At 39.5% G+C, this 26,470-nt stretch overlaps 1 protein-coding gene across 6 annotated transcripts in view; it reads left to right on the top strand.

Annotated features, from left to right (window-relative positions):
* cyth1b (cytohesin 1b) overlaps nucleotides 1-26,470 on the top strand; it is a 196,899-nt gene that overhangs the window by 109,664 nt on the left and 60,765 nt on the right. For 5 of the 6 annotated variants that reach the window (XM_069930014.1, XM_069930015.1, XM_069930012.1 and 2 more), the window contains one exon: nucleotides 24,544-24,626. In XM_069930014.1, coding sequence (XP_069786115.1) covers nucleotides 24,544-24,626 — 83 coding nt within the window. Of the gene's footprint in view, nucleotides 1-9,845; nucleotides 10,055-24,543; nucleotides 24,627-26,470 lie in introns of those variants that run through there. The other variant, XM_069930016.1, reaches the window with a different exon arrangement.

The raw sequence follows: 26,470 nt of genomic DNA, 5'->3' as shown, positions 1-26,470 counted from the left end.
AGTCATGTTAAGAGCACACAGAACTCTGCAGTTTAATCAATACAGAATTTGAAACAAACAAGATCAATGAAATAAAGTGTTAATAAGATAAACACTCAGTTTTCACTGGTGGAGAGAATTACCATGTTTTTGGTGTGATAAAATTATAAAAAGAATTTCTTCAGTTTAGCAAACGACTAACAAGATTTGCATGCTTTTCCAATATTTCAGAAAAGTCTTGTGTCTGTGGAGTCAGCAGTCATAATCATCCTTGGTAAATCATGATTATTGAGACTTGGACAATGTGAATTAAGTAGTTATTACCATAAGTCCTTTCAAATGGAGTGGAAGACATGCAAAGTAGCAAATGAGATTAAAGGCTGCGGTGATCGAGTAAATATTGGATTGAGATGGTCAAGAAGAGCACGAGGGCAGCAGCTAAACCGAGGTTGAATGTTAAAGATCTGAGGATAGATGGATGTATTAGAATTTTTCTTGATTCTTCTGTGTGAGCTATGAATATATGCATTGGGAAATTAAACAGACAGGCTAGGTTTTATTGGTGAAACAAGAAAGTCTGCACATACTGTGATTGTAGTCAACACGCAAAAGTGCTGGAGAAACTCAGCAGGTCCTGCAGCATCCATAGGAGACAAAGATACATAACTAATGTTTCAGGCCTGACCCCTTCATTCAGAGTATGAGCAAAAAGCAGGTAGGAGCCTGAATAAAAGGCAGAAGAGGAGGGAAGAAAGGGCCGGGAGAGGAGCACAAGCCCATAACCAAAAGGTGGGCATTGATAATAGAGCAGGAGAAAAAAGCTGAGAATTGATCGGGGGAGGGAGATAGCTCTGTGAATGCAGAGAAAGGGGGGGGGGGGGGCCTAATGGAAATCAAAGATTGATGTTAATGCCATCTAGTTGGAGGGTGCCCAGATGGAATACAAGGTGTGTTCCTCCATTTTGTGGGAGTTCAGTATGGCAGTGCATGAGACTATAGACAGACATGTCAGTATGGGAATAAGATTTTACTGGACCAAAGTTATTGGGTCTTTACAATAGTGTGCTTCCTGGATCAAAAATAGTTTTCTCTTTCGAGCTTTCGGATCATCTTCTGAGTACATCATGTCCCCATTTCAAGTAGTAACATCAATTTTTATTATAAATTCTAGATGAAATTCACTATCAAATAATAGAAAACCATGTTTCAAATATATTATAAATTGGAAATTGTCCATAGAAACCTACTGTAATATCAATATTGTCTTGTCTTTATATAATGTGGTGCTTGCCGGTTGCATGTACTTTCAAACCCTCTAATATATTTATATGTCCTATTGCAAATGTTCTAATAAATGTTCTCTGACAATGTCAACCCACCCCAGTTATATCTTATAAAAACAAAAGAACCTGGAATTTTGTGGGCACCTCAAGTGTGTTAAACAGCCACAGGTCATAGAGAAATCAATATTTTGTGGGCTTACTACTGCTTGGAAATTCAATAGCGCATAAATCACGGGCCAAAGCATCACTGAACAAACAATATCCAAAGTCAGGACTCCAATGGCAATGTTCACTGAAGTAGTTTTCAATAGTTGGAGGGTTTTGGCTGTGATGCCCTGGGTTGTGTCCATTACATTTTGGAGGGCTTTACACTCAGGGGTATTGATGTCCCCATACCAGACAGTGATGCAGCCAGTCAGCACACTTTTTGCCACGCATCTGAAGAAAGTTGCCAGGGTTTTTGTGGCGTCATATCAAATCTCCGCAAACTCTGAATTGAAATTAAAAGGCAATAAATGCGTAAGAGATATGAAATATATATTTGCACTAGGGGTGGTGCAGACGGTCTTTCTGTGCATTCCATGATTAGTGTAACAATGGGAGGTTCAAGAGTCTGATAGCCGTTGGGGGAAAAAAACTTTGTAAATATGGAGGTTGAAGCACGTAATGGAGTAAGAAGAATAACATTATAGGTACTGAAGGTAAAATTTCAGCTAAAACTCCTTTGTATCAGAATTTTTCTTTTTCAGTGAATAATCATCTTTTGAAAATATGGGAACAGAATGGTATTAAGTTGGTAGAGGACTGTTATGAACTGTTATTTCATTTCAGAGAATGAAGTAAAAATATGGAATTCTTTCGAATACCTTATTATCAGGGTAGAGCTTTATTTTTAGATAATTTTGGACGTACGTTAAGTTTGTCTAGATGATCCAGATTGAAAGTTAACTTACTGAAGGAGATAAGAAAGGATTTATATCTGAGATGTATGCTTTATTACAACATAAAATGCATAAGACAGATATTTATAAATCTAGGTTTAGGTGGGAAAAAGATTTGGCTATTTCTATTTCTCACGACGATGGGATGACTATTTGAAGACAGTGTGAGTAAATTAGTGAATGTAAGATATAGATTGGTTCATTATAATTTTATACATCAGCTTTATTTAACTCCTGAGAAGTTAATGAAATATAAGTTTATTTCTTCTGATTTATGTTTTAGATGCCACAAACAAAGTTGGTTCTTTTTTTACATTCTATTTGGTTGTGTGAGGGAGTGAAACCTTTTTGGAATAGAATTATGGAATTCTCCTTTACCAGTGCATTTTTGAGATTGGCATTTGCCGTGGCAAGAAAATGTTTGGCTATTATTTTGAAAAATGAGACTGATTTGAGCATTCCACGATGGCATATGGAAATAAGAATACATTCTATTGGAAAAGAAAATGCATAATTTACATATTAATTATCTCTTTTTTTGTTAAGGTGTGGAGCCCGTATATGAAATATATGGGTTTAAATCTGTAGTAGTTTTTTTTCCTCTCCTGCTGTTGGGGTTGCATCAATCATGGCAACATTGGATGATTGTTATGTGAGTTGATCTCCTCTTTTCTTTCTTTCTCTTTGGGGTAGTTTAGAGGGGGGTGGGGAGGGGGAGGGGTTATAGGGGAGAAAATATTATGTATATTTGTACTTTGCCTTTGATCATATGCTTTATTTGAGTGATAAATAAAATATACAAACAAAGTGGAGGTTCAACCTTCCATTGTGCTCTGTCTTAATTTGTACTTTAGTAGTTCTGCTTAGTTCATCATGATGAAGGTCCGCAGCATCTTGCACTCTCACTTTGAGTTGAAAGAGGAGTTTGGTAAACCCACTCCACCATTCGAATGCCTGCTTCATTGAAAGTACTGCCCTCTGGTGGAGATGTTGAACCAAGGTTCCAGCTTCTATAATCTCACCCAACTGTGTTCCCTGAAACACAGCAACCGCTCATTGTGTTCGAGCCAACTAAACCTATCAACGGCCAACTAAGATGTAACCTTTTGAGATTATCTGCGTTTTTGTGTGCAGCGCTGCCTGCAAGCTGGGACCATGAGAACAATGAACAGTTTTATTATTAGTTAGCTTATTGTTTGGTTGAGATTTATGACTTTGCTCTTGGAACTCCCATGTTAATTCGCAAGAATTAACAAAGTATATGTTTGCATTTCCATTCTGTAGTGAATGAAAGCGTTAAGAATAATTAAAAACCACAAGTGTGTAATCATTAGGGTATTTTTTCCAATATCTTCAAAATCTTGCTGTTTTAATGGTGAAGGCTATTGAAATCATGAGAAATTATCCAAATTACACTTAGGAATTTGAGTTTGAAAGTTGTTCATGTTGTCCCTTTGTAGGCAATTGAACATTCATAATTTGAGCCAACTTAGCTGTTAACGTCAGTTAACGTGCATTGATTGGACCCATCACTCTGCCTTTGGACTCAAGTCAACTTCTTTGGTCTATTGAATGCTCGATTTTTTTTTAATAATTGGGGATCTCCTGTTTCGCTGGTTGCCTGTGAAGTTTAGCACTGATTCACACATTTCTTCTTTGTTTGTTCATGTGCATGATGTTGAGCATCGCTGACAAGAACCAAATTTATTACCTTAACAATTTTCATGGCTATCCCTCGGGTTGAGGATGATGGTCTTCATTCCCACAAAGTGAAGATGTCTGTGCGTGTATTTGTTTAACATGTATTTGATGTTGCCCTCCAAGAAGCACACAGTACTTCATAAATCAACTAACTCATTGATTGGAGCTGATGGATTTGTTGTAGTCTTCATCTGCTTTCACAGCTTTTGAGTTAAGATTAACTTTGTCCATCTGTTCCACCAATGAGGACTTGGTTGGATTCTTTGTCAGGGACCTATCCCTCAACCTTACGGCCATGGGTGACCCTACCAGGATCATAGCTCCAGATGGCCTTAACAATAGCTGCTCTTTGAAAGTTGATAGAGTTCCAATATTTAGACGCAGTGAGGATGGAATGTAAAATTATTTTGAGTTCAGGATGATGTGTGAGACAGGGAAACCTGCAGATGGTAGTATTCCCCATGTGTTTACTCCCCTTATTCTTAATTGAGGTAGAGCCTGTAGGTTTAGGAATTTACTCAGTGAGTAACTGTGGTGCATTTATGAATGGCATACGGTGGTGAATGGCGTATCTAAGAAACCTTTGATTTAGTAAATTGCAGATGACACCAAAATTGGTGGTGTGTTGGACAATGAGAAAGGATATCTACATTTACACAGTATCTAGACCAGTTTTACCCCCTCCATAAATCTTCGTCCGCGAAGCCAAGCCAAAGAAGAGACCAGTTGGAGAGGTGGGCAATTGGAATTTCATACTGGTAAAGGAAAGGTGCTATTGTGTTTGTATTGTATATCAATATGATTTTGGGAGATAAATTGGGGCAGGTTTTTTAGTGTAGGTCACATACAAACACTTTAAAACAGATCTTATTTAAAATACTGGAGGTCTGCTCATGCTAGACAGGCCGGCACCAAGAGCCTTTGCAAAAGCTTTGGAGGGTGCCCAAGAGACTTCACTAATGTATTGTTACTTAGAAAAAGGCAATGGATGAAAGAACTCGTTGGAGCCACAGGCTGTCTGGACTTGAACTTGCTGTTCTAAGAGGATCATGTGGTTTTGCAAGCAGAGAGAGTAAAACAGGCTTTCTCTGTGTGTGTGAGAGAGAAAGAACAGTTTGTTTTGTTGATCTTGTTTGTTTCAAATTCTGTATTGATTAAACTGCAGTTTTACAATCACCAACAACAGCTGGGACTGGAACAGGACAAGCTGTAAAACTTGTGGAAACCCCCATTTGGAAGATGGGTTGTGATTGCTTGGTTCAGCCTGGTCAAGACCCTTGTGGTTCATGTAAGAGGAGAGGACTGGCTGCCTAATGCTTCACTTGAAATAAGAGAAACAGAAAGGAACTCTGTAATGACCTGAAAGAAAAAGTTTATCATCTGGAAAAACCTGATGGGGCAAGTTTCTTTGGCAAGACATTGAAGTGGTTAATTAAAAGGAATCAGTTGTGGGTGTTCAGCAAACAACAGATCTCTCTCTGAAAACCGAGAAGAACGTTCGTGAGTGATAACCATTTACCTTTCAAGCACCAAAGCCTGGTGAAATTCATAAATGTTAAATTCTGTGCACAGTATAAGAATTGCCTGCAACCAGTGAACTTGGAGGAGTGAGAAGTGAGATTGGACTGTGATTTAAAGAACTTTTCGGAACTTATACATTACATACACATGGGCTTAGAATTAGAAGAGGGTTAAGTTAGGTTAAGGTAATAGTAATAAGTTTAATGTTATTTTTATGTTTAAAGAGAATTAAAAGCAACCTTTGTTTAAGTAACGATTTATCTTGGTGAATATCTATTGCTGTTGGGTTTTGGGGTCCTCTGGGCTGGTAACACTACACTTTGGTAAATTAGACCAGCGCAGGGCTTGCACGGTGAATGTTTGGGCTCTGGAAAGTATTGCAGAACAAGGACTGAGGGGTACAAGCATATAGTTCCTTGAAAATGGCAACTTAGGTGGATAAGGTGATGAAGATGATGTTTGGCATGCTCATCTTTATTGGGCAAGGTATAGAGTACAAAAATTGGGAACTCATGATTCATCTATAAAAGGCATTGGAAAGAGCACACTTGCAATACTGTGTTCAGTTCTAGTCACCCAGCTAGAGGAAGGACATCAATAAACTGGAAGGGCCACAGAACTGGTTCATGAGGATGTTGCTGGAGCTGAAGGGGTTGAGTTATAGGGAGAGGTTGGATAGGGTGGATCTGAATCCCTGGAGGCTGGAGGGTGATCTTTCCAATGAAGGACTCGGGCCTTTTACTTCCTGTGAATGTTATGTGATCTGCTGCATTTTCCAGCATTTTTGTTTACTGCATTAGACCCCAGCATCTGTAGATTTTCTTTTAAACTCTGAGGTGTGAACTTTACAGAAATTTACAAAATCATGTGGCATGGACAAAGTGAATGCTGGTGGTCTTTTTCATAGGGAAGATGATGTAAGAACCAAATTGAAGGTGAGGGTAGAGAGATTTAGGAGGGAGAGGAGATATTTTCACTCTTGAAAGTGGTCCACATCTGGAATGAGCTGCCAGAAGAAACTATAAGATGTGGGCACAATAACAAAATTCAAAAGCCATTTCTGGATGTGTGGCTGAGAAGGACATGGACCAAATGCAAGTAAAGGGGAATAGCCCAGAACACTATATTATTTTGCGTGGACTAGCTGAGCAGAAGGGCCTCTTCTATACTGTATGCCTCCATGATTTTATTGATGTTGAGCTGCCACCATTGTCCCTGCGTCAAAGAAGTTAGCTGTGTCCTGCCTCAATGATGACCGCCCTGTTGCACTCACGCCCATCGATATGAAGTGCTTCAATAGGATTATCATGGGGCGTATCAAGTTCCTACTGTCCTCGACACTAGAACCCTGCAGTTCGCATATAGACCCAACTGGAAAACAAGGACTCCTATGTTTGAATGCTGTTTATTGACTTCAGTTCAGCATTCAATACAATCATACCACATTACATGATAAGGAAGTTGAGCCTGCTGGGTTTAAACACCTCTCTCTGTAATTGGATTCTTGACTTTCTATCGGGAAGACCTCCAGCAGTCCAGATCGGTAACAGCGCCTCCAAGGCCCCCAGGGCTGTGTGCTGAGTCCACTGCTCAATCCACAACTGTGCAGCTGACAACACAAACGTGGTGGGCCTTATCAGTAAGAATGATGAGTCAGAGATGAAGTGCAGTCGCTAATGGACTCAAGCGCAGCCAACGACCTGTATCCGAACATTAAATAAAAATGGTTGTTATCTTCAAGAGGGCCTGAGGGACCATGTTCCGCTGACCATTGACTGCTCCACCATTGAGGTTGTCAAGAGTATCGAGTCCCTTGGAATGCACTTGGTGGAGAACCTCACCTGATCCCTTAACACATGCTCCACAGCCAAGAAGGCCCAGCAGTGCCTCTGCTTCCTGTGAAGGCTGAGAAAAGTTAATCTCCCACCTTACATTCAACAGGGGATATATCGAGAGCATCATGTGCAATTGCATCACCGCCTGTTTTGGAAGCTCTACGGACCACAAGACCCTGCAGAGGATAGTGAAATCAGCAGAAAAGATAATTGGGAGGGGGGGGGGGGTCTCTTCTCACCACAAAGGACATTTACAAATCTCGATGTAGGTGAAAGGCAGAACATTGTGAAGGACTCCACACACCCCTCAAGTAAACTATTCTCCCTTCTGCCATCTGGTAGGAGATATTGCAGCCCTCGGGCTTTTATGTCCAGATTGGGCAAGAGATTTTTACCCCAAGCCATCAGGTTCTTGAACTCCCAGAACATATGTGGATAGGGTACTGTGGACTGTTAATGTATAAGCCTTAAAATTTTTAATGAGTTGAACTTTTAACCTATGTTTGTAAATATGTTCCGTGGTCCTGGAGAAATGCTATCACACCTTTACCATGATGTGAATGATAAATGACTTGAGTTTCTCCAGGGATTTGAAGCCACATTTATCCAGGCACATGCAGAACCTTCCATTGTAATTCTGACTTGCACCTAGTCAATGTTGGCAAAGCTTTGAGTTAATAATACTGTAGATCTTGCTGACCATTTCAGAGGGTGATAAAGAGACAAGATCTTTGCTGGATGCATGGAGGCTCAGGTTTATGTGAAGTTACATGACCATACATGGGTAAAGATGACAGATTTTCTTTATTGAAGATTATTTGTGAACCTTAGAAATACAACAAAGGAAATGCAAGAGCTACAGATGCTAGAATCTGAGGAAACAGTATGGAGGTTTCAGAAGAATTTGTTAGTTTCATCGGCAACATTTTAAAAATACCTATTTTTCTAAAGAAAATACAGATAATTAGGTTAATTTTAATGTTCCAGCTATTCTGATAAGATTTAAATTTTTGCCTTTGGATCCGGCTGATTAGTTCAGCAATCGACCCCTGCACTAAGCTTCTTGTCAGGACAATTGTTCTAAATAGGTAATCCAAGTAAATGAGGATATCTGTGAATAGCGGAGTGGGGGAAATCAAAGAGCAAAGAGGAGCTGGAGGAACACAGCAGATCAGGTAGCATCCATGGAGAGAAATGGACAGTCAACATTTCGTTGGAACCCTTTTTCGTCTGAAGCAGTACAGCTCGCAATGATTTCTGTCCATTTCTTCTTGTGGACGCTAACTGACTGCTGAGTCCCTCCAGCTCCGCTCTATTTGTTCAAGGTTTCCGCATTTTCAGTTCCTGTGTTTCTCCAGTTATTTTGCCGTTGCTGAGCTAGCCCACTAAGTGAGATGAAAGGGAAATCCACAAAGTCTTGGGCATTCGACGATCTTTTTTGAAATGCTCAGAATACTCTATCCATTGCTAATTGGGGGTGAGTCCTTCAGCAGTCTCTTTCCCAGAGTACATAATTTGAGGGGAAATGATAAGAATATGGGGATTTTAAAAAATGGGATTAATGCAATCTTAGTTTATATGGGTAGTTGATAGTTGGCATGGTCTCAAATGTGCTGAAAGGCCTGCTGTGTGTCTCTATGGCTCTATCCCTTCCTCTCCCATTCCCTTGGGTAGTGTTCCAACTTCCAACCAGACTCCAGTTGAGCAATAATCTCGGATGTCCTCTGAGCCTTTTATCCTTTCCCTGAGGTCATGCTCTCTAGTTTTGGCCTCCTTTGGCATGGCAAAAAGTTTATCTGTTACCTACCTTACCTATGCCCCTCATAATTATGTATACCGCATCATGTCCCCTCCAGGCCTTCTCTACTCCAAGGGAAACAAACTTAGCCTATCTAATCCCTCTTCGACTACAGTGCTTCATCCCAGGCGCTGTCCAAGTGAATGTCCTCTACACACACGCCATTCCAATCGCATCCTGAACGTTAAATCTCTCTCCAGTATTTAATAAGAAAGCAGTGTCTCCAAATAAACACGATCATCTTGCGTGACTGATACTCTAGTTATTAAACACAATAGACTCTTTCCTGGTGCAAATCAGAATCAAATGAGGAACTGATCTGATACTGTTTCGTGGTTTACTGCTTTGCATAATATCCTGTGGGGAAAAAGTCCTGACATATTTTTGGTGCAGTCTATTACTGACAATTCTTGCCCGGTTAACTAGCAAATACAGAAAAGTAATTGCGGAATTGATGTATTAGGGTGGATGATTATTTTCCTCGCTGGCCATCTGTAGCAAAGAACTAAGTGCAAATGTTTATGAAAAGCTTGACATTCTTATTTTTTGTTGCATGGAGTAGAAAGGATGAGAGTTGAAGGAGTTAACTTTCAACTTACAGCCATGCATGTGGTGTAATGTGTCCTTGGAGAATCCGATCAGGGTTGAGAGACTGATTTTCAGTAGAGCTGTGTTTAGCACAGGCAAGGGTGGAGCCTAATCACATGCATCCAACAGAAAGAGAAGAGAGCTTCACACATTCAGCAGTATCACAGCTGCAACACTGGGGAAACATACTGAGAGTGCGGCATCAGCACCTTTTTCAGCCTTTGAAGCAGGACTTAGCTGGAACCGTTTTGTATTTACGTTGATAGCACATTATTTCTGTCTGATAATTCTGGCTGATGGATTAATAGTTTACTGGCAACCGCCACTGGTCTTCTCAGCTCAGTCTAAGAATATGCCTGTGGACAGAAGAAGGACAACATTAAGATTACAAAGGCCTTTTTAACCAAGGTGAAGGTTTTATTTAACAAAAAACATTTGATGAAAATCTCTGCATTTTGCAGACCGTGTAGATCATAATATTGATGGTTATATTTTGTTGATCTAATTTTATTCTTGGGATTTATCGGTGCTCTGCTGCTTGGGAAAATCAACCGTTTTTAATGATGTTGCTGTGTATATCGAAGATTGTCAGCTCAAAAATAGAAGCAGAATCAGGGCCCTACACAAACATACCCAGCTACACTATCTGAGTTGTATTAAATGTATACATCACCTCGGTTTATTTGAGCCATTTATTTAGAATCTTTGTTTAATTTGAAAATGTATCAATCAGAAATTGAAATGTCATTCTTTATATTCTCAATTTCTTTAGTTTTCCTCACATCAAGAATTATTGCCTTCATTTTCAGGGTTCATTGCCATTGTCTTCAGTTGCTCTTATTGCATTTTGTTTGTAGTCTTGAGGAGAGAGAGAGAGAACTGATGAAACTGAATTAGAGGTTAGAAAATGTATTAACAATATATTTCTGATATTTAATTGGAATTACTTGGATATCTCAGTTTGGACATGCTTTCATTTAGTTAGTCTGCAGAAGCCATGCCTTTTGTACACTGCATATATAGTCATTCTAAAGCACCCCAGTGAGCTGTATTAGAACAAGAACTGAATTATTTTGAACAATTGTAATGTAATTTTGCATGGAAATTCAGTTAAGCTACTGCAAAGGGTTAATTAGGACATGAAGACTAAAGAATTTTGACGCCTACTCTTAATGGCATTAATATCTTCCATGTATAATAAGCCAATTGTATAATAACAGAATTCCATTCTTTCTAAATATGTGCCCCGATGTAATAGATGCTGTTTCAGCATTTGTCTGTTGGGATCAAACCATCTGCTTCTCAACAGTTTCAGTCAGTCTCAGTACCTTCAGACCTGTCAGAATGCATATTACCAGGCAGGACGGACCCCTTGAACTCAAATGTATAAAGAGCTCCAGGCGATGTTGAGGGAAATCCTCCATTTTCAACAGGCTTAGTTAACTGTTAGATATCTAAGGCAGCTCACTATGATATAGTACAATTCTCAAGCTCCACATGACTCAATGTATAAATTTCAGTAGCAATTGTATTAGTTGATTAACCCATCAATAGCTTTCAAGCCTCTGGTTCCAAAAATATATCAAGATAGAGTATACTGCAGAAAATAGAATGACTGCACGATATTGATTTTTTTTTGGTATAATAAATTCAATTTTTTAGGAATTTGCACAGCCTTTGTCCAACAACAACTCTGCTTTCTTGTTTTTCCACATTATTCATCTTAATAATTTGTCGGTATGATTATTGAAATAGTAAGAGAAAATAACATTTTATGGCAAGTATCTTAATAAGGCTCACATCTTAATACTGTAAAATCCTCTGTGTCCAGCACTTGGGGAGATTGGTAGATGTCGGATAAATGAATTTTCCAGTTGCTTGAGATTGTGTGTTGTGTGATTGGTGAACTGACCTCAAGGGGCCCAAATTTTAAACTTTCATATTTGTAACCTACTATGTATTTTCAGCAATTTTTTTTGACAGTTGCTTGAATTCAGATAATAGGGATTTTACTGCATAATGATATACTGAAAGTATTAAATTAGGGTTGTGGATGTGAGGTAGGGAAAAAATAGATTGTTGTGGAGTCGGTATACATAGGTCAGCCCAACATTGTGGGATGAAGGGATGTTACTGAACTTGCAACCCAGGTTCGAATCTGGTACTGTCTGTACATTCTCCCTGTGTCTCCCCAATGTCTTTCTTGGTCAAAAACTGTAATGGGTGGCCCCTGGTCTGTGTCCAATCTTTTTTGCTTTGTCTGCCTTGATTAATCAATCATGACCTTGCACACCTCTGTCCAATCTCCTTTCAATCTCCCTCGCTCCAAGGAAAATAACCCCAGTGACTGCAAGGCAACCTCGCATCTGAAATCACTCATCCCTGGAATCATCCTGGCAAGTGTCTTCCCTGTCTTCTCAAGGACCTCCACATCCTTTCCAGCATTTGGTGACCCTTTCCAAACAAAGAACTCTAGCTCAGATTCTGATTTAATGTCAGGGTACATACATGATAACACATATAACCCAGAAATTCTTGTTATGCTTTTATGTTCCATGAAAGTAGTATTCATGCTCCTATAAATATTTTAATTCCAGGTTACTTCTCAACATTTTTCTGGAAAAATACTTTAATTTTGCTAAGTTTTCATATGATTATTCCAAGAAACTGAAACCATTCATTGATTAAACAGCAAGAAAAAGATATTTGTACTCATCAACTGTTTTGCTGTTATTCTCTACAGTATATTGAGGATTGTAGATGCTGAGATTATCATGCTGGTATGGGTTTTAGTTAAACAGGGATCATTTTGATAAAACAAATTGAATATTTTCATCAGCTAAGCAAAAGGAAGTGCTTCTTATTTGTGTCAGCTTGGTTATTCTATTTACTATTTACAGAAATGCTGCCAAATGTGTCTTGCAATCAACCACTCAGTTGACATTTATACTGACTTGTAATTCTGATCTAGATTAAATAACTAATTAATCACTAACAGTTTTAAGAGACAAACACTTTTTTTATTTTCTTTGACTTTAAAAGTTAACTAGGTTTCTCTTTCCTTAGATGTTGTCTGACCTGCTGAGTGTCTATTCTTATCTCTCTTAATTGCATTAATTTGCTCTGAATTTAATGCAGTAAAATGCTTTCATTTGATGTGCTATCATGTCAATAATATGTCAGTCAGCCACTCACTCCCTCAAGACTGCTCTACCATTCAGTATGATTATGTCTGATTGGGCCCAGCCTTGTATCCTTTTTTTGTGCCAGTTCTCCATAGCTCAAAATTCCCTGATCTTTCAAAAGCTTCCTGTGATCTAGCTTCCATAATCCTCTAGACCACACATGTCAAATTCAAGCCCGTGGGCCAAATTTGGCCCGTGATATAATTATATTTGGCCCGCAAGATCATATCAAATATGATTTAGAGCTGGCCCGCTGGCCGCCGCGCCAGTAGAGCGCGTGCACAGCTAATACTACAAATCCCAGAATGCTTTGCAAATGCATTGGCGTCAGCCCGCTAATCGCCCCCACCTCCTCTCTTTACTTTCATTACCATCTGCGACCTGTCGCCGAACTCACATGTAATAAACCCCTTACGAAAAATGGCCAAACGAAAGACAGAAAACAGGACCTTTCAAGACAGGTGGGAGGCACTTTAAAAGACAAACCTGTTTGTCTTGTGTGTGGAGCCAGTGTGTCTGTAATTAAAGAATATAACATACGACGACACTATTAAACGAAACACCAGGACAGGTATAAGGATCTGAACGAGAAGCAAAAGCTCCAGAAGGTGGAGGAGATGAAAAGAAGTCTGGTTTTACAGCAAACTTTATTTTATTTCTCATTTGTTAATGCTTCTTCTGGAAAGAGTTTAACCAAAACTATTCTTAAACATTTATTTTAATAAGAAAAAGTTTAACATTACATATGTTGAAAGAAGAGAAAAAACATGCAGATGTTGTTGAAAATTTTCAATAAATATTTAGTTTGGCCCACGACTTAGTCCAAGTTTTTAATTTTGGCCCTCTCTGAATTTGAGTTTGACACCCCTGCTCTAGGGTATAGAATTCCAGAGAGTCACTCCCCTATGCAAGAAGGTTCATGTGCATTTTAGTTTTAAGAGATCATTCCTGAATCTTATAACTTGTAAAGCTCCAGTTAGGCACTATCTTTAAGTGGTAATTCTCCCTCACCCACAGAAAAAAGAATCTCTGGGTTATATGTGTTATCATGTATGTACCCTGACATTAAATCAGAATCTGAGCTAGAGTTCTGTGTTTGGAAAGGGTCACCAAATGCTGGAAAGGATGTGGAGGTCCTTGAGAAGACAGGGAAGACACTTGCCAGGATGATTCCAGGGATGAGTGATTTCAGATGCGAGGTTGCCTTGGAGTCACTGGGGTTATTTTCCTTGGAGCAAGGGAGATTGAAAGGAGATTGGACAGAGGTGTGCAAGGTCATGATTGATTAATCAAGGCAGACAAAGCAAAAAAAAGATTGGACACAGACCAGGGGCCACCCATTACAGTTTTTGACCAAGGAAGATATTGGGGAGACATAGGGAGAATGTATAGACAGCACCAGATTCGAACCTGGGTTGCAAGTTCAATAATAGTGTTGCACTAACCGCTATGTTAGCCATGCCGACCTGTAATTTTACTGTGATTTATAATTTCATTTTTCTATTTTGTTTTATTTATATTTAAAAAAAAAACAAGTTTGGCAAATAGTTGAAGATCCTTGGCCAAACAATCACTACATTCAATTTGTACTGCACATGGTTCATGTTTCCTGACAATATTTATATTGAGTAAACATTCTCATTCCTTCCAAGTCTAATAGAACAGCTTCTTAAAATCTGAAATGAAACAGAAAATGTTGGAAATACCCATTGATATTGCATATTTCAAGCAACATCAATGAAGAGAGAAGCAGAATTAGCATTTCAGGTTGACATTTCCATTTATGAAATGTCAATGAGATGATTTGCCTTTAGACGATATCAAATTGGTCTCTTAGTGGATTGTGCTGAGACAGCAATATGCTAAAGCCTGTGATGATCATGTACATTCCTCCCTCATTTCTGCACACAAGCATGCGATCAAATCTGTATTTTATTTTTTATATAAATAATACATTATAAATATTATATATAATAACAGTAATTAAGAATAACACACCCAGACATGTACACATTTTATTAAAAACAATATATGTGTGCAGACTCTGCCGCTGTGACAGTGAAGAAGGGCCTTTTTAAGGTGTATTGAAAGGTATTTGCAACATTTATTGTGAGATGGTTTGTTTTTCAATCGATTAATTTGGAGTTTTCTGCTCTTCTTAAACTTTGGTTGTCCATTTGTGGTAGGACACACATTTACTTTTTGTGTACAATTCCTAAATTTTGAATTGGCTCTGACTGTAAATTCAAATAAACTCCAGTCCTTCCAGGCATTCCCAGGCTACTGCTGATCTCTGCATTGTTTGAAAACCTGGTGATGTATCCAGCTCTTAGCACAGAGAACTGCAGCCTCAGTGTAATTCCATTGGCGAAGAAGAGAAGTTTACTGTTTGATCCAACAGAAGTTTACTGTTTGATCCATCCGGGGGTGGAGGCCAGTCAGTCTTGTGTGGTAATTAATCTTTACTCCCTTTCTTTAACCAACCATTTTAAACTGGTTTGACCAGTTCAAGTTCAGCAATTTTTGCATTTAATGTTGGAATGCAACTAAGATAATGAATCAAAATCAGGATATTGATGTTTGGAGGATATAATATTATTATTTTGGAATGGTAGATGGGTATCAATGACAATGGAACATGATTTGAAATGTAGAATCGACATATTAAAAGTTAATAAAGTCTCATCTTTAAAATCAATGTTGAATTCTTTGGCAGTTGTTGGTTATTGTGGGCTGGAGGTCCTGATTCTATGCTGTCTCTCCAATGTCACAAATCCTATTTGTTTAACAACAGTACATTTAAAATTCCGAATCTGTGCCAGTTTCTCAGTATTATACGTCCAAAATGTTTTCATGGTTTTGGTGTGTCCTCTTTTCTCTTTGCAAACTGGTTTTAAAAATGTCTCCGATCTGATATGCTGCACCAGCTTTATGACTTGTTTGTTTTATGTTCAACAAAGACAAAAGGCTTTGAAAAAACAAAAAGTTTGCTTTGAAAATTTCATAGGCAATTGGTAAACCAGTATGTAGTGAGCCCACCTCACTGACAAAAGGCAAAGGAGGAAAAACCCAACACCCAACCCCAACCCACCAATTTTCCCCTGCAGCCGCTGCAACCGTGTCTGCCTGTCCCGCATGGGACTTGTCAGCCACAAACGAGCCTGCAGCTGACGTGGACTTTTACCCCCTCCATAAATCTTCGTCCGCGAAGCCAAGCCAAAGAAGAAGAATTAAGAATACTAAATGATATTCTTAGAGAATCGGTACAGAAATGTTGCTGTTGTACAAAGCAAAGGATAGTTTGGATTGTGAAAGATGAACTTGCATGAATGCCCTATGCTCATAACAGACATCGAGAAATTATATTACAGGCACTGGGTGGACTGGGTTATTAATATAGTGATCTAAAGGCATAACCTAGACGAGTATGTGCACTGCAAAATTCCAAGTAATTGTGCATATTCCAACAACCCATCATCTTTGTGTTCTAAAAACAAATTAAGGGTCTTTAGATTCACATTCTGGATGTGGCAGAAAAGAAGAATCTGTATCACAGCTGCCAGACTAGCTAAGGGCAATTGCAGTTGTTAAGCATGACCCAGCTGATAGCATTGACCACTGGCCCAAACTGTTGTTTCAGTTTCCATCAGAACTCTTAATCCACATGACAGTGAGGGAGAGTTGTATTGTTGGAGGTGCCCTCACTCAGATGGATTCAGTAAAGCCCTGTATGCTGCTTAGGCTCAGATGGTCTTTGTAAACCCCAGGTACTATTTCAAGTATTTTTCTCACGTTCTGAAAATATTTCTCCCTCAACAAATCATGCCGTTAGACGAATTAAATTGTGATTCATCTCATTACACTTTTTAGGTTATACTGTATAGCTCTTGCTGAATAGCTGCAACGTTTACTTGCATGGAAAGTTACTGCCTTCTGAAAGTAATTTGTTGTAGGTATTAGTGTGAGCTCTTCCCTTCAATAGCCCTTTTTATGGAACGACACTGCATTGAAGCCGGCGGGTGAGGTTGGTGGGGTGAATGGTGCAGTAGTGTCACCGTGAGGTCATACATCGCGCCGATCAATGGCCTATATCCCCCATGCAGCTGAAACTGCTCTGGTAAATACAGAGCGGTTCCAGCTGCATGGGGGAGTATGGATAACGAAGACGGCAATTGAAACAAAAGAGGCTCACGCTGCCGGGCTTCACCATCCCCTTGCCTGCCTCCTTCTGGCCTGGCTCAGTGAAGGAGCGAAGGGAGGGGGAAATGAGAGGATATTTCTGGGTGTCAGAAGGGAGCCCTAACCCCAGCACCAATCACCACGGGAGTCCTGGTGGTGGCTCCTGGGTTGCGGGCTGACGGTGTCATCGTGATGTCATCAGCCCACCCATTTACAGCTGCTTGTAGCAGCAGTGCCTTCAGGATGGATCGGAGTCTACATCCTGGATCACCCTTTTAGCGATGTAAAGGGGGAGAATATCCATGATAATAAGGCCTTATGAAGTGCAAAGAAAGAACAGGTTTGGACAGATTTTAGACATGCATTTAATGCCATAATTTAGAAAGTTTGTCAAGGGCACAGGAGAGAATCTGAAAGTGTTAAAGAGTTGCTAAATATTTTAAATGATGCAAAGAATGGTGTGCAAAAGTGTGAGGGGCATAAATTGGGTGAGATGTAGTTTCTCAGCAGTTTGAGCAGCACCAATGGGAGGAAAAGAATGTTTTTTGGGCTGGAACCTTGCGTCAAGACTGGATCGAATCATCGACCATTCTTTTTCTCCCACTGTTGCTGTTTGACCTGCTGAGTTTCTTCATTTGTTTTGATATTTTTTGCTCTAGATTCCAGCATCTGGCAATCAGTTGTGTTCCCTGGATAGCAGTAATATTTTCCTAGCAGCAGGGTTAACTTTAACCAGAGAGCAAGATTTTAAGGCAAGGAGCAGAATGTTTAGCGGTGATATCAGATTGGTTTTTTTTCATCCAGAGGGTGTTTGGATTTGAGGTGCAGTGCATGACTGGTTGGTGGAGGCAGGCACTCCTTTTGTTTTTAAGAAGTGTTATGAGCCCATAGGACCTCAAAACCCAGCAGCAATAGATATTCACCAAGACAAATGGTTGCTTAAACAAAAGTTGCTTTTAGTTATCTTTAAACATGAAAACAGAATCACACTTCAACTTATCACTATTGACTTAACTAACTTAACTTAACCCCCTTCTAATTCTAAGTGCATGTGTATGAAATGTGTGCATAAGTTCAGAAAAGTTTTTTGGTTTACAGTCCAATCTCACTTCTCATTCCTCCAAGATCACTGGTTGCAAGCAATTCTTATACTGTGCACAGAATTTTACAAAGTTCACCAGGCTTTGGTGCTTGAAAGGCAAATGTTTACCTCTCAAGAAGATTCTTGTCAGTTTTCAGAGAGAGATTTGTTGTTTGCTGGACACCCACAACTAATTCCTTTTTAATCAACCACTTCAGTGTCTTGCCGAAGAAACCTGCCCTCTCAGGGTTCTCCAGATGATGACCTCTTTCTTTCAGGTCACCACAGAGTTCCTTTTTGTTTCTCTTATTCCAAGTGAAAAAATAGACAGCCAGTCCTCTCCTCTTGTATGAACCACAAGGGCTTTGACCAGGCTGAACAAAGACTCGCAACCCATCTTCTAAATGGGGTTTTCCACAAGCTTGTCAGCTTGTCCTGTTCCAGTCCCAGCTGCTGCTGCTGACTGTAAAACAGCAGAACTGAATTCCCTCTCTCCCTCCCTCCATCTCTCTCTCTCTCTCTCACAGAGAGAAAACCTGCTTTATTCTTTCTACTTGCAAAACCACATGACCCTCTTAGAACAGCAAGTTCCACTCCAGTCACTCTGCAGCTCTGACAAGTTCTTTCATATGTTGCCTTTTTGTAAACAACAATCCATTAGTGAAGTCTCTTGGGTACTCTCCAAAGTTTTTGCAAAGGCTCTGGGGCTGACATGTCTAGCATTAGCAGAACTCCAGTATTTTAAATAAAATCTGTTTTAAAGTGTTTGTATGTGACCTACACCAAAAAAAACCTGCCCCAATTTATCTCCCAAAAACATATCTATATACAATACAAACACAGAAGTATTCAGATAAACACTTGAATCTTCAAGACTTTGAGCTCTCAGATTTAAACAAGTGTTGGTAGATGCTGGGAAACTGGAGCAATGCACAAAATGCTGAAGGAACTCAGCAGGTCAGGCAGTATCCATGGAACACAATGGATGATCGATATTTCATCTGGAATAGCAAGAAGCAGGGAGACACCTGAATAAAAGGATAGGATAGGAGGAGCATTAGCTAATAGCTTATTTCTTTTCTTCCCCTTCTATATTTACCTAAACGATAATGGGGAAGAGGTAGGGGGCTGAGAAAAACACACTCTGATAGAAAGGGATGAGGAGCTGGGGAAAGGAAGATGTGGGTGACAGGCAGATAGGGAAGGTGAAGAGGGGAAAGGAGGAGGAATGGGGCCAGAGAGCTAATGGAAAGTAGGGTGAGGGAGGGATATATTGAAAGGGAGGGGGAAGGAGCTACCACAAATTGGAGACTTGATATTGATGCTGTCTGTTTGGAGATAGCCAAGGTGGAATATAATGTATTCCTCTGCCAATTTATGTGTGGCCTCAACCTGGCTACAGATCAAGTGCTGGTAAATAGGATTAGTATGGACTTTGTGGGCCTCCTGACCCCATAGCTATCACTCCTTCACGGGGAATGCAGGGAAATAGGATAACCTTTTGGAAGATTGGTGCTGGCATAATGACTGAATTCAATGTTGATCAAACAAAATTCTTGATTCTTTGAGCACTGAGGTATTGTAAAATAGTTAAAATGTGTAATAGATCATATAAAGGTTGATAATGCTAATGTTTATAGCGATTATTAAAGCTAGTTTTCCAACTCAAAATTTTTAAACAAAAGGGGCATTTGTAGTATCCCTCAAATATTGGCTCTTCAAGGGAAGGTCCATAACTGGTGACATCGAAAAAAGAAGTGCATGGCAAACCTCAGTCGCACTGTCTTCACCGTCCGCCCTTCTGCTAGGCAGAAGATGGATGAACTTGAAAACCTGAATCTCCATATTAACAGACAGTGTATTTTCTGCAATTATCACTCCTACATAGACCTCTCGCTGGTAAAAGATGATGCCTTTGGGCTCTTCTTTACAACCTGCATTTTGTTTTAGTAGCACTACTTCCTGCACTCTTTGACTTCCCTTCACTTCAGTTTTCTTCGGTATGGATTGAATTACCTGGACAGCTTGTAAAACAAAGCTTTTTAATATACCTTGGTAAACATGACAATAATGAATTCAATTCGTTTTCTCATTTTAATGTCATCTTTTCTGCTTGATGTGACGTTTAGTATTTTCACTGAAACTGGGTAGAAATGAAATGACTATAACACTCGGGTGTTTACTTTCCCCATTGAGAAGAATTGGAGAAATTGATTTATTGAGAAATGAGTTTGAATGACTAGATTACTTGCCATTTTTCCATATAACCACTTACAGCACAGAACAGGCCAGTTCGGCCCTACTAGTCCATGCCGTAACAAATCCCCACCCTCCTAGTCCCCGGTCCATACCCCTCCAGTCCTCTCCTCTCCATATAACGATCCAGTCTTTCCCTAAATGTAACCAATGATCCCACCTCAACCACGTCTGCCGGAAGCTCATTCCACATCCCTACCACCCTTTGCATAAAGAAATTTCCCCTCATGTTCCCCTTAAAATTTTCCCCCTTCAATCTTAAACCATGTCCTCTAGTTTGAATCTCCCCCACTCTTAATTGAAAAAGCCTATCCACATTTACTCTATTTGTCCCTTTTAAAATCTTAAACACCTCTATCAAGTCCCCCCTCAATCTTCTACGCTCCAGAGAAAAAAGCCCTAGTTTGCACAACCTTTCCCTGTAACTCAAACCTTGAAATCCTGTCAACATTCTCGTGAACCTTCTCTGTTCGTTTTTCGTTTGTATTTATCACGCTATTGATTTGTTATTTTGGACAGGCATGTTCTCCATTTAGAAATACAGCTCCTTTATCCGTGATATATGTCTTCCCTATGGTTCTGGAGGAGTAGTCAAAGCAATATTGAACCAGACACTTGGCATTTGTAATTCTTAAGGTTATTAAATATTTATCCATTTTATGGGCAACTGAAATGGCTGCATATACAGAAGTCAAAATATTTCTAAAAAATGTGCCCGCAACTTTATTGTAAAGAAGTTAGCATGCACATTATTGGGAAATAGTCCCCCTTAATGCTGAGAAATGCTCTGTCATTTTTTTTTTGCCATAGGGTCCCATTTCCAGTAGCTTAACCTGTGTTTTTTTTTGTTTGGGGCTCAATGCTGATATATAACTTAGAGTTTTAATGTGGTGCAGAGCTCTTGATGGACTGGATTGTTCTGATTTTAAAATATTTACTTAATTCTGCTTTATGTATTTCTCTAATGTTTTAAGTCCTTTGCCATGCCATGAGAGCAGAACCAGGCACAAAAATATCAAAAGTAGTCAAGTATCCTGTATGTCTCATGATAAAAACATGCAAATGTATGTGTTTATTATTACTAGATTGTTAGTAGATCATGCAGCGAAATGAAACAATATATTGATTTGCCATCAACTCTTTAAAAAAATGTCTTGATTGTGGGAATCTACTCAGGGCACATTGCCTTGTGTTTTATTGAAACTTGCATTGTGGATCTCTGTGAATAGAAGCACAGAATCCATCATGCTTGTGTGTGAGTCTGGTACAAGTAAAGGACCTTATGTCAAACCACATACAGCATAAAATACTTTGGAAGACTAGGAGGCCTAAGGATGCTGTAAATAATGTAATTTTTTTTTAATGGGGCTTCATTCTGTTGTGGAAACGGAAAATTGCGTTCACCTTGCAGCTATGTCTTCAAGGTGGCTTCAGTGAATAGTTCAGGAGTGTTTGGTGCAACAGTTTGGTGCAACCTGCCTGCATATTTTAGAAGTGATGGTGGACAGAATGAGCAAGCACTGTGAACTTGGAAGCTGGGGTTATTGGATAAAAACAATACTAAATGGGCAATGATGTTTGCAATCTCCAAATATCTAAACAAATGAACCGAACATGGAGCATGTTGAGAAAATATGAGGAAGAAAATGTTCTTGAAGCCCAAATAGTTTGAATAATTCCAAGTTCGCATTTATTGCCAGAGTACATGCATGACATTCAATACAACCCTGAGAATCTTTCCTGAGAGCCAGGCAGAATTTCTACTTATAAGCAGCTGTAAACTGTACTCGGGAAGAAAGATACATAAGAGAGAATTTTAAATAAAGAAAGAAATGTAAAAAAACTGCAATACATTAAAAAAAATAAGTATTTAGTAATAAATAATGTGCTAAGTAAGAGTCCTTAAATGAGTCCCTGATTGAGTTTGTTGTTTGGGAGTCTGATGGTGGAGGGGAAGCAGCTGTTCCTGAACCTGGTGGTGCAAGTTTTGTGGAACCTATAAAATACCTTTTTTTCTGATGACAACAGCAAGAACAGAGCATGTCCTAGGTGTTGTGGATCCCCGATGATTGATGCTGCTTTCCATGTAGATTTTCTTGATGGTGGGGAGAGTTTTATCTGTGATGTACTGGGCTGTGACCACTACCTTTTGCAGGGCTTTCTGCACTTGAGGTACTGGTGCCCCCACACCAGGCTGTGATGCAGTAGGACTGCACACTTTCCACTACGCATCTGTAGAAGTTTGCTCAGGTTTTCAATATCGCCCTGAGTCTCCATAAACTCCTGTGGAAGTGGAGGTGCTGATGTGTTTTCTTCACACATGTTGGGTCCAGGAAACATCTCCAAGATCGTGACTCTCAGGAATTAAAATTTGCTTGCTCCCTTTACCATTGATCCCCCAATGATCACTCTGGTTTTCCCTTCCGAAAGTCTACAATCAGCTCCTCATTGTGTGAGACGTGTGTGCTGACTCATTGTCCCTTTTTATACAGCCCACTACTGTGATATTGTCAGCAAAATTGTAAATGATGTTGTTGTCATACCAAGCCACACATTCATAAATGTGAAGTGAGTCGCAACCCTGTGATGCTCTGATCCTAATGTTCTTGCCAATCCACACTAATTGGGTCTGAAGCTGAGGAAATCCCAGACCCAATTACGCAGCAGTGCCGGCCAGCTCTTGGAGTTTGCTGATCAGTTTTGAAGTGACGATGGTGTTGAATACAGACCTGTAGTCAATAAAAGCATCCTGATGTATGCAGCTTTGCTGTCCAGGTATTCCAGGTTGTTTTACTTGATGATTGTCAGGCAAAACACCTTAACAATTCACTGATGGCATTGAAGATCTAGTTTTATGAAATATTTTTGAACGATCTACAGCTATTTATTTATGCAGAGCTTCCTAAAGCATCTATAGTGCATTTGCCACTGAAGCAGGCAGTATTTTATCACATTTGTGAGCAACCCATAACCAGTCAGTCCTGTGAGTGATTTCTTGCAAAAGTGAAACTTCAGGAAAACTTGCTGTGTGTAACTGTGTTGGATGGTGTTAGGTCTGCTTTGTTCATGAATGAGTGAGACAAACACCAGACTGAGTCGAAATCAGGGTTCTTTGTTCTTTATTACCGGATTGTAACACTTGCAACTAACAATGTTAGTTGGAGAATGCATTCTGCCGTTATCAGCAAAATGGTGATTTTTTTATACCCTTGGATACGTGCTTAGAACATCATCATATCATTACTTGTCCAATGACTAAAACTATTGCTATCCTTTCCCTGCTAGCTTCCTGCCTCTCAATCCATCAATGTCTCTCTTATCTTGTAAGTACAAGGATGCATTCACATCTTGTTACAGCCCTGCACAGGGTAACTCCTTACACATTCCCATCTCATGATGTTTTACCTTACAATGGTGAGGTGTGAGAGTCCTATACTTGAGGTGATGGCCGGAGCTTGCAGCCACAAGTGAAAAGTTTAGTTGTCATTGAATGCTGTGCCCAAAATACTTGCTTCAGTAAAAAGGTCCCATGACCCTGTCTTTTCATGTGATAATGAAAAGGAAACTCCAATTGGTAAAACGGGTTAGGATGTAGGAAACCAAGCTGTGAGTTTACTGTTTATCATTGTACAAACGAGCCTGCAGCTGACGTGGACATTTACCCCCTCCATAAATCTTCGTCCGCGAAGCCAAGCCAAAGAAGAAGAAAGAAGATTGTACATCAATGCTGATTTTATAAAGCCCAGATATTACAGCAATGTAATTTCAAATGCTGTTCCATGTGTTTTTGTTGCTTCATTAGGTTCTACTGAATATGACTAAAAATAAAAATTGAATTTCATTTTATACACATTGATAGCATTGTTAATCTGATTCAGTTACAAATGTGGAATCTTTGCTTCTACTTAAAATTTGGAAGTGGTTTAGCATGTGTTAGTATAGAGTTTAATACACATGAACATGCATACATTAACCAAAGGAGGGGATTTCTGTGGCATTATTCAATTCTGCTACATGCTTCAGGCAATTTTGAATAATTAAATAGCAGTTTGGGAGGGAGAAAGGAAAGGCCATGTGAAGCAGGCCTGGACTAGTTTAAACGTGGGTCAGGTGACAATGAAGGTCAGAACAGCTGAGGTTTGCCAACCAGCATTTGTGATTTGGCTGGCTCACTGTGTTCATGTCTTTACTTTCAGTGCCTGCGGACCTGACTCCAGAAGAAGTGATAGAGCTAGAAAGCATCCGGCAACGAAAGCAGGAGCTCTTGGCTGACATCCAGGTACACTACTGATTCCATTGGTTCTCAAGTTCTCAATAGATTCCAATCATAAGTTCAGCAACGTTAAGTTGCTTTTTTATTAGTTTAGTTTTGATTCAATTGATTAGAAGGTTTTTTTTCGGAGCCTACACTGTCGTGTCTTTATGCAATTAAAGATCATTTCCCGTGTTCCTTCCTAACCTGCAATTCTAGATGATAACCTGCAATTCTAGATGATATACTATTTACTTCCTTATCTTTACCCCCTCCAACAAATGGATAGTTCAGTGACTGGGTCCTCCAAGGCCCTCTATTTATATTTTAACATTTCTATCCCAGGGTAGCGTGCTCCAGTTTTCTGAGCCAGTTATGCTCATTTGTTTTAGTCAGTAACGTGAGTTTGATCATTTCAAGAAGTCTGGAAGGATCTCTACAGATCAGTTTAACTTGTCTAGACTGTCAGAGAGGTGGTAACTGCAACCTAGCAGGGGGAGGGAGGTGGCAAAACACTGCTTTGGTAGGTCCCTACTCCTGTTTAGGAGCTTATAAAACTGTAGAAAATCAAGGCTGCTGTAAGAAAGTGACATGAAGCTTATAGTTCCCTAATCAGATTTGCAACATACAAAATATTTTTGATGTGATCTTTACGAGATTTGTTCATAACTTTATTTAAGAATCTTACATTTTCTTAAAATTAAGTTTACAAAGGAGCAGAACATACCTCAAATTCCATTTAATTTTTGACAGTATAAAGCTACAGAAAATAATTTCAGCTGTTAATATCAAAGATTATTAAAAGTACAATTTCTCTGCCCTACTTTCCTATTTTTTTGGCATGTTGCTCTGGTTTTCTTTTCTCACCTCGATATTTCAGATACTTGAGGGAGTAATCTAGGATGATGCCTCAGTGCAGTGCCAAGGGATTGTGGCATTGTCATCGGTGGCATCTTTCCAATCGGATACAAATCTGAGAGTTATTGTTCCCTTTCAGTAGGGTCCTGTGACATTGAGTGAAGTCAAACAGAGGAGTTCTGGCTAATTCCGCCCCCCACCTCTCTTTCCCCCCCCCCCCCCAATCAACATGACAGAATTACATGGCACATTTACAGAACCATTATTTGATGTGATTTTGGCACATCTTCATTCATTTTCAAATGTATCCGTATTTTGTAATAGTAAAATGATTTGGACCATTGTGAATGGTAACTCTATATTATGATTTTTTTTTAAAAATCCCTTTGGAAATTAAATAGACTCTTTGTACTGTATATGGACCATGCTCTGAAATTCATTGGGTTGTTTGCCTACACATGATAAATTAACAAGAGGATGTTACTGTTTTCCTTTTAATAATAGTTTGTACTAATGTTCAAAACCTAGAGATCTTCCAAACCGTTTCCATAAACCAGTTTTGTCATTTTTGTTGAGATTCTTTTGTCCATACAATTTGTGTTTGTGTCTGGCTGAAGTATGGTGTAATATTGGTGGAACTCTGATTGGAATGGATGTGATGTGGCAAGATGAAGGAGAGGATCGTGGACCTGGAACAGTCATCTCCACTACACACTAACTCTGTAGTAGAGAGAGTAGAGAGCACCAAGTTCTTTGGTGTTCACTTAACTAGTGATCTATCGTAGACACTCAACATGTCCTCACTTGTCAGGAAGCCACAATAACGACTGCACTTACTGAGGAGACGACTGAAGTGGGCAAGGCTACCGGGCACCATCATAATGTCAAACTTCTATCAGAGCTCTATTGAGAGTGTCCTGGCCGGCTGCATCAAAGTGTGGTTAGTGCAGATAAATGAATCTGAGGTCAATCCACAGGATCGTAAGAATGGCATAGAGGATTACTAGAGTCTC

Source organism: Narcine bancroftii, chromosome 3 (assembly GCF_036971445.1).
Source record: "Narcine bancroftii isolate sNarBan1 chromosome 3, sNarBan1.hap1, whole genome shotgun sequence".
In the NCBI taxonomy this organism is placed as follows: domain Eukaryota; kingdom Metazoa; phylum Chordata; class Chondrichthyes; order Torpediniformes; family Narcinidae; genus Narcine; species Narcine bancroftii.
The sequence above is the reverse complement of the archived record's forward strand: the minus strand, read 5'-3'. Positions and strand labels throughout refer to the sequence as shown.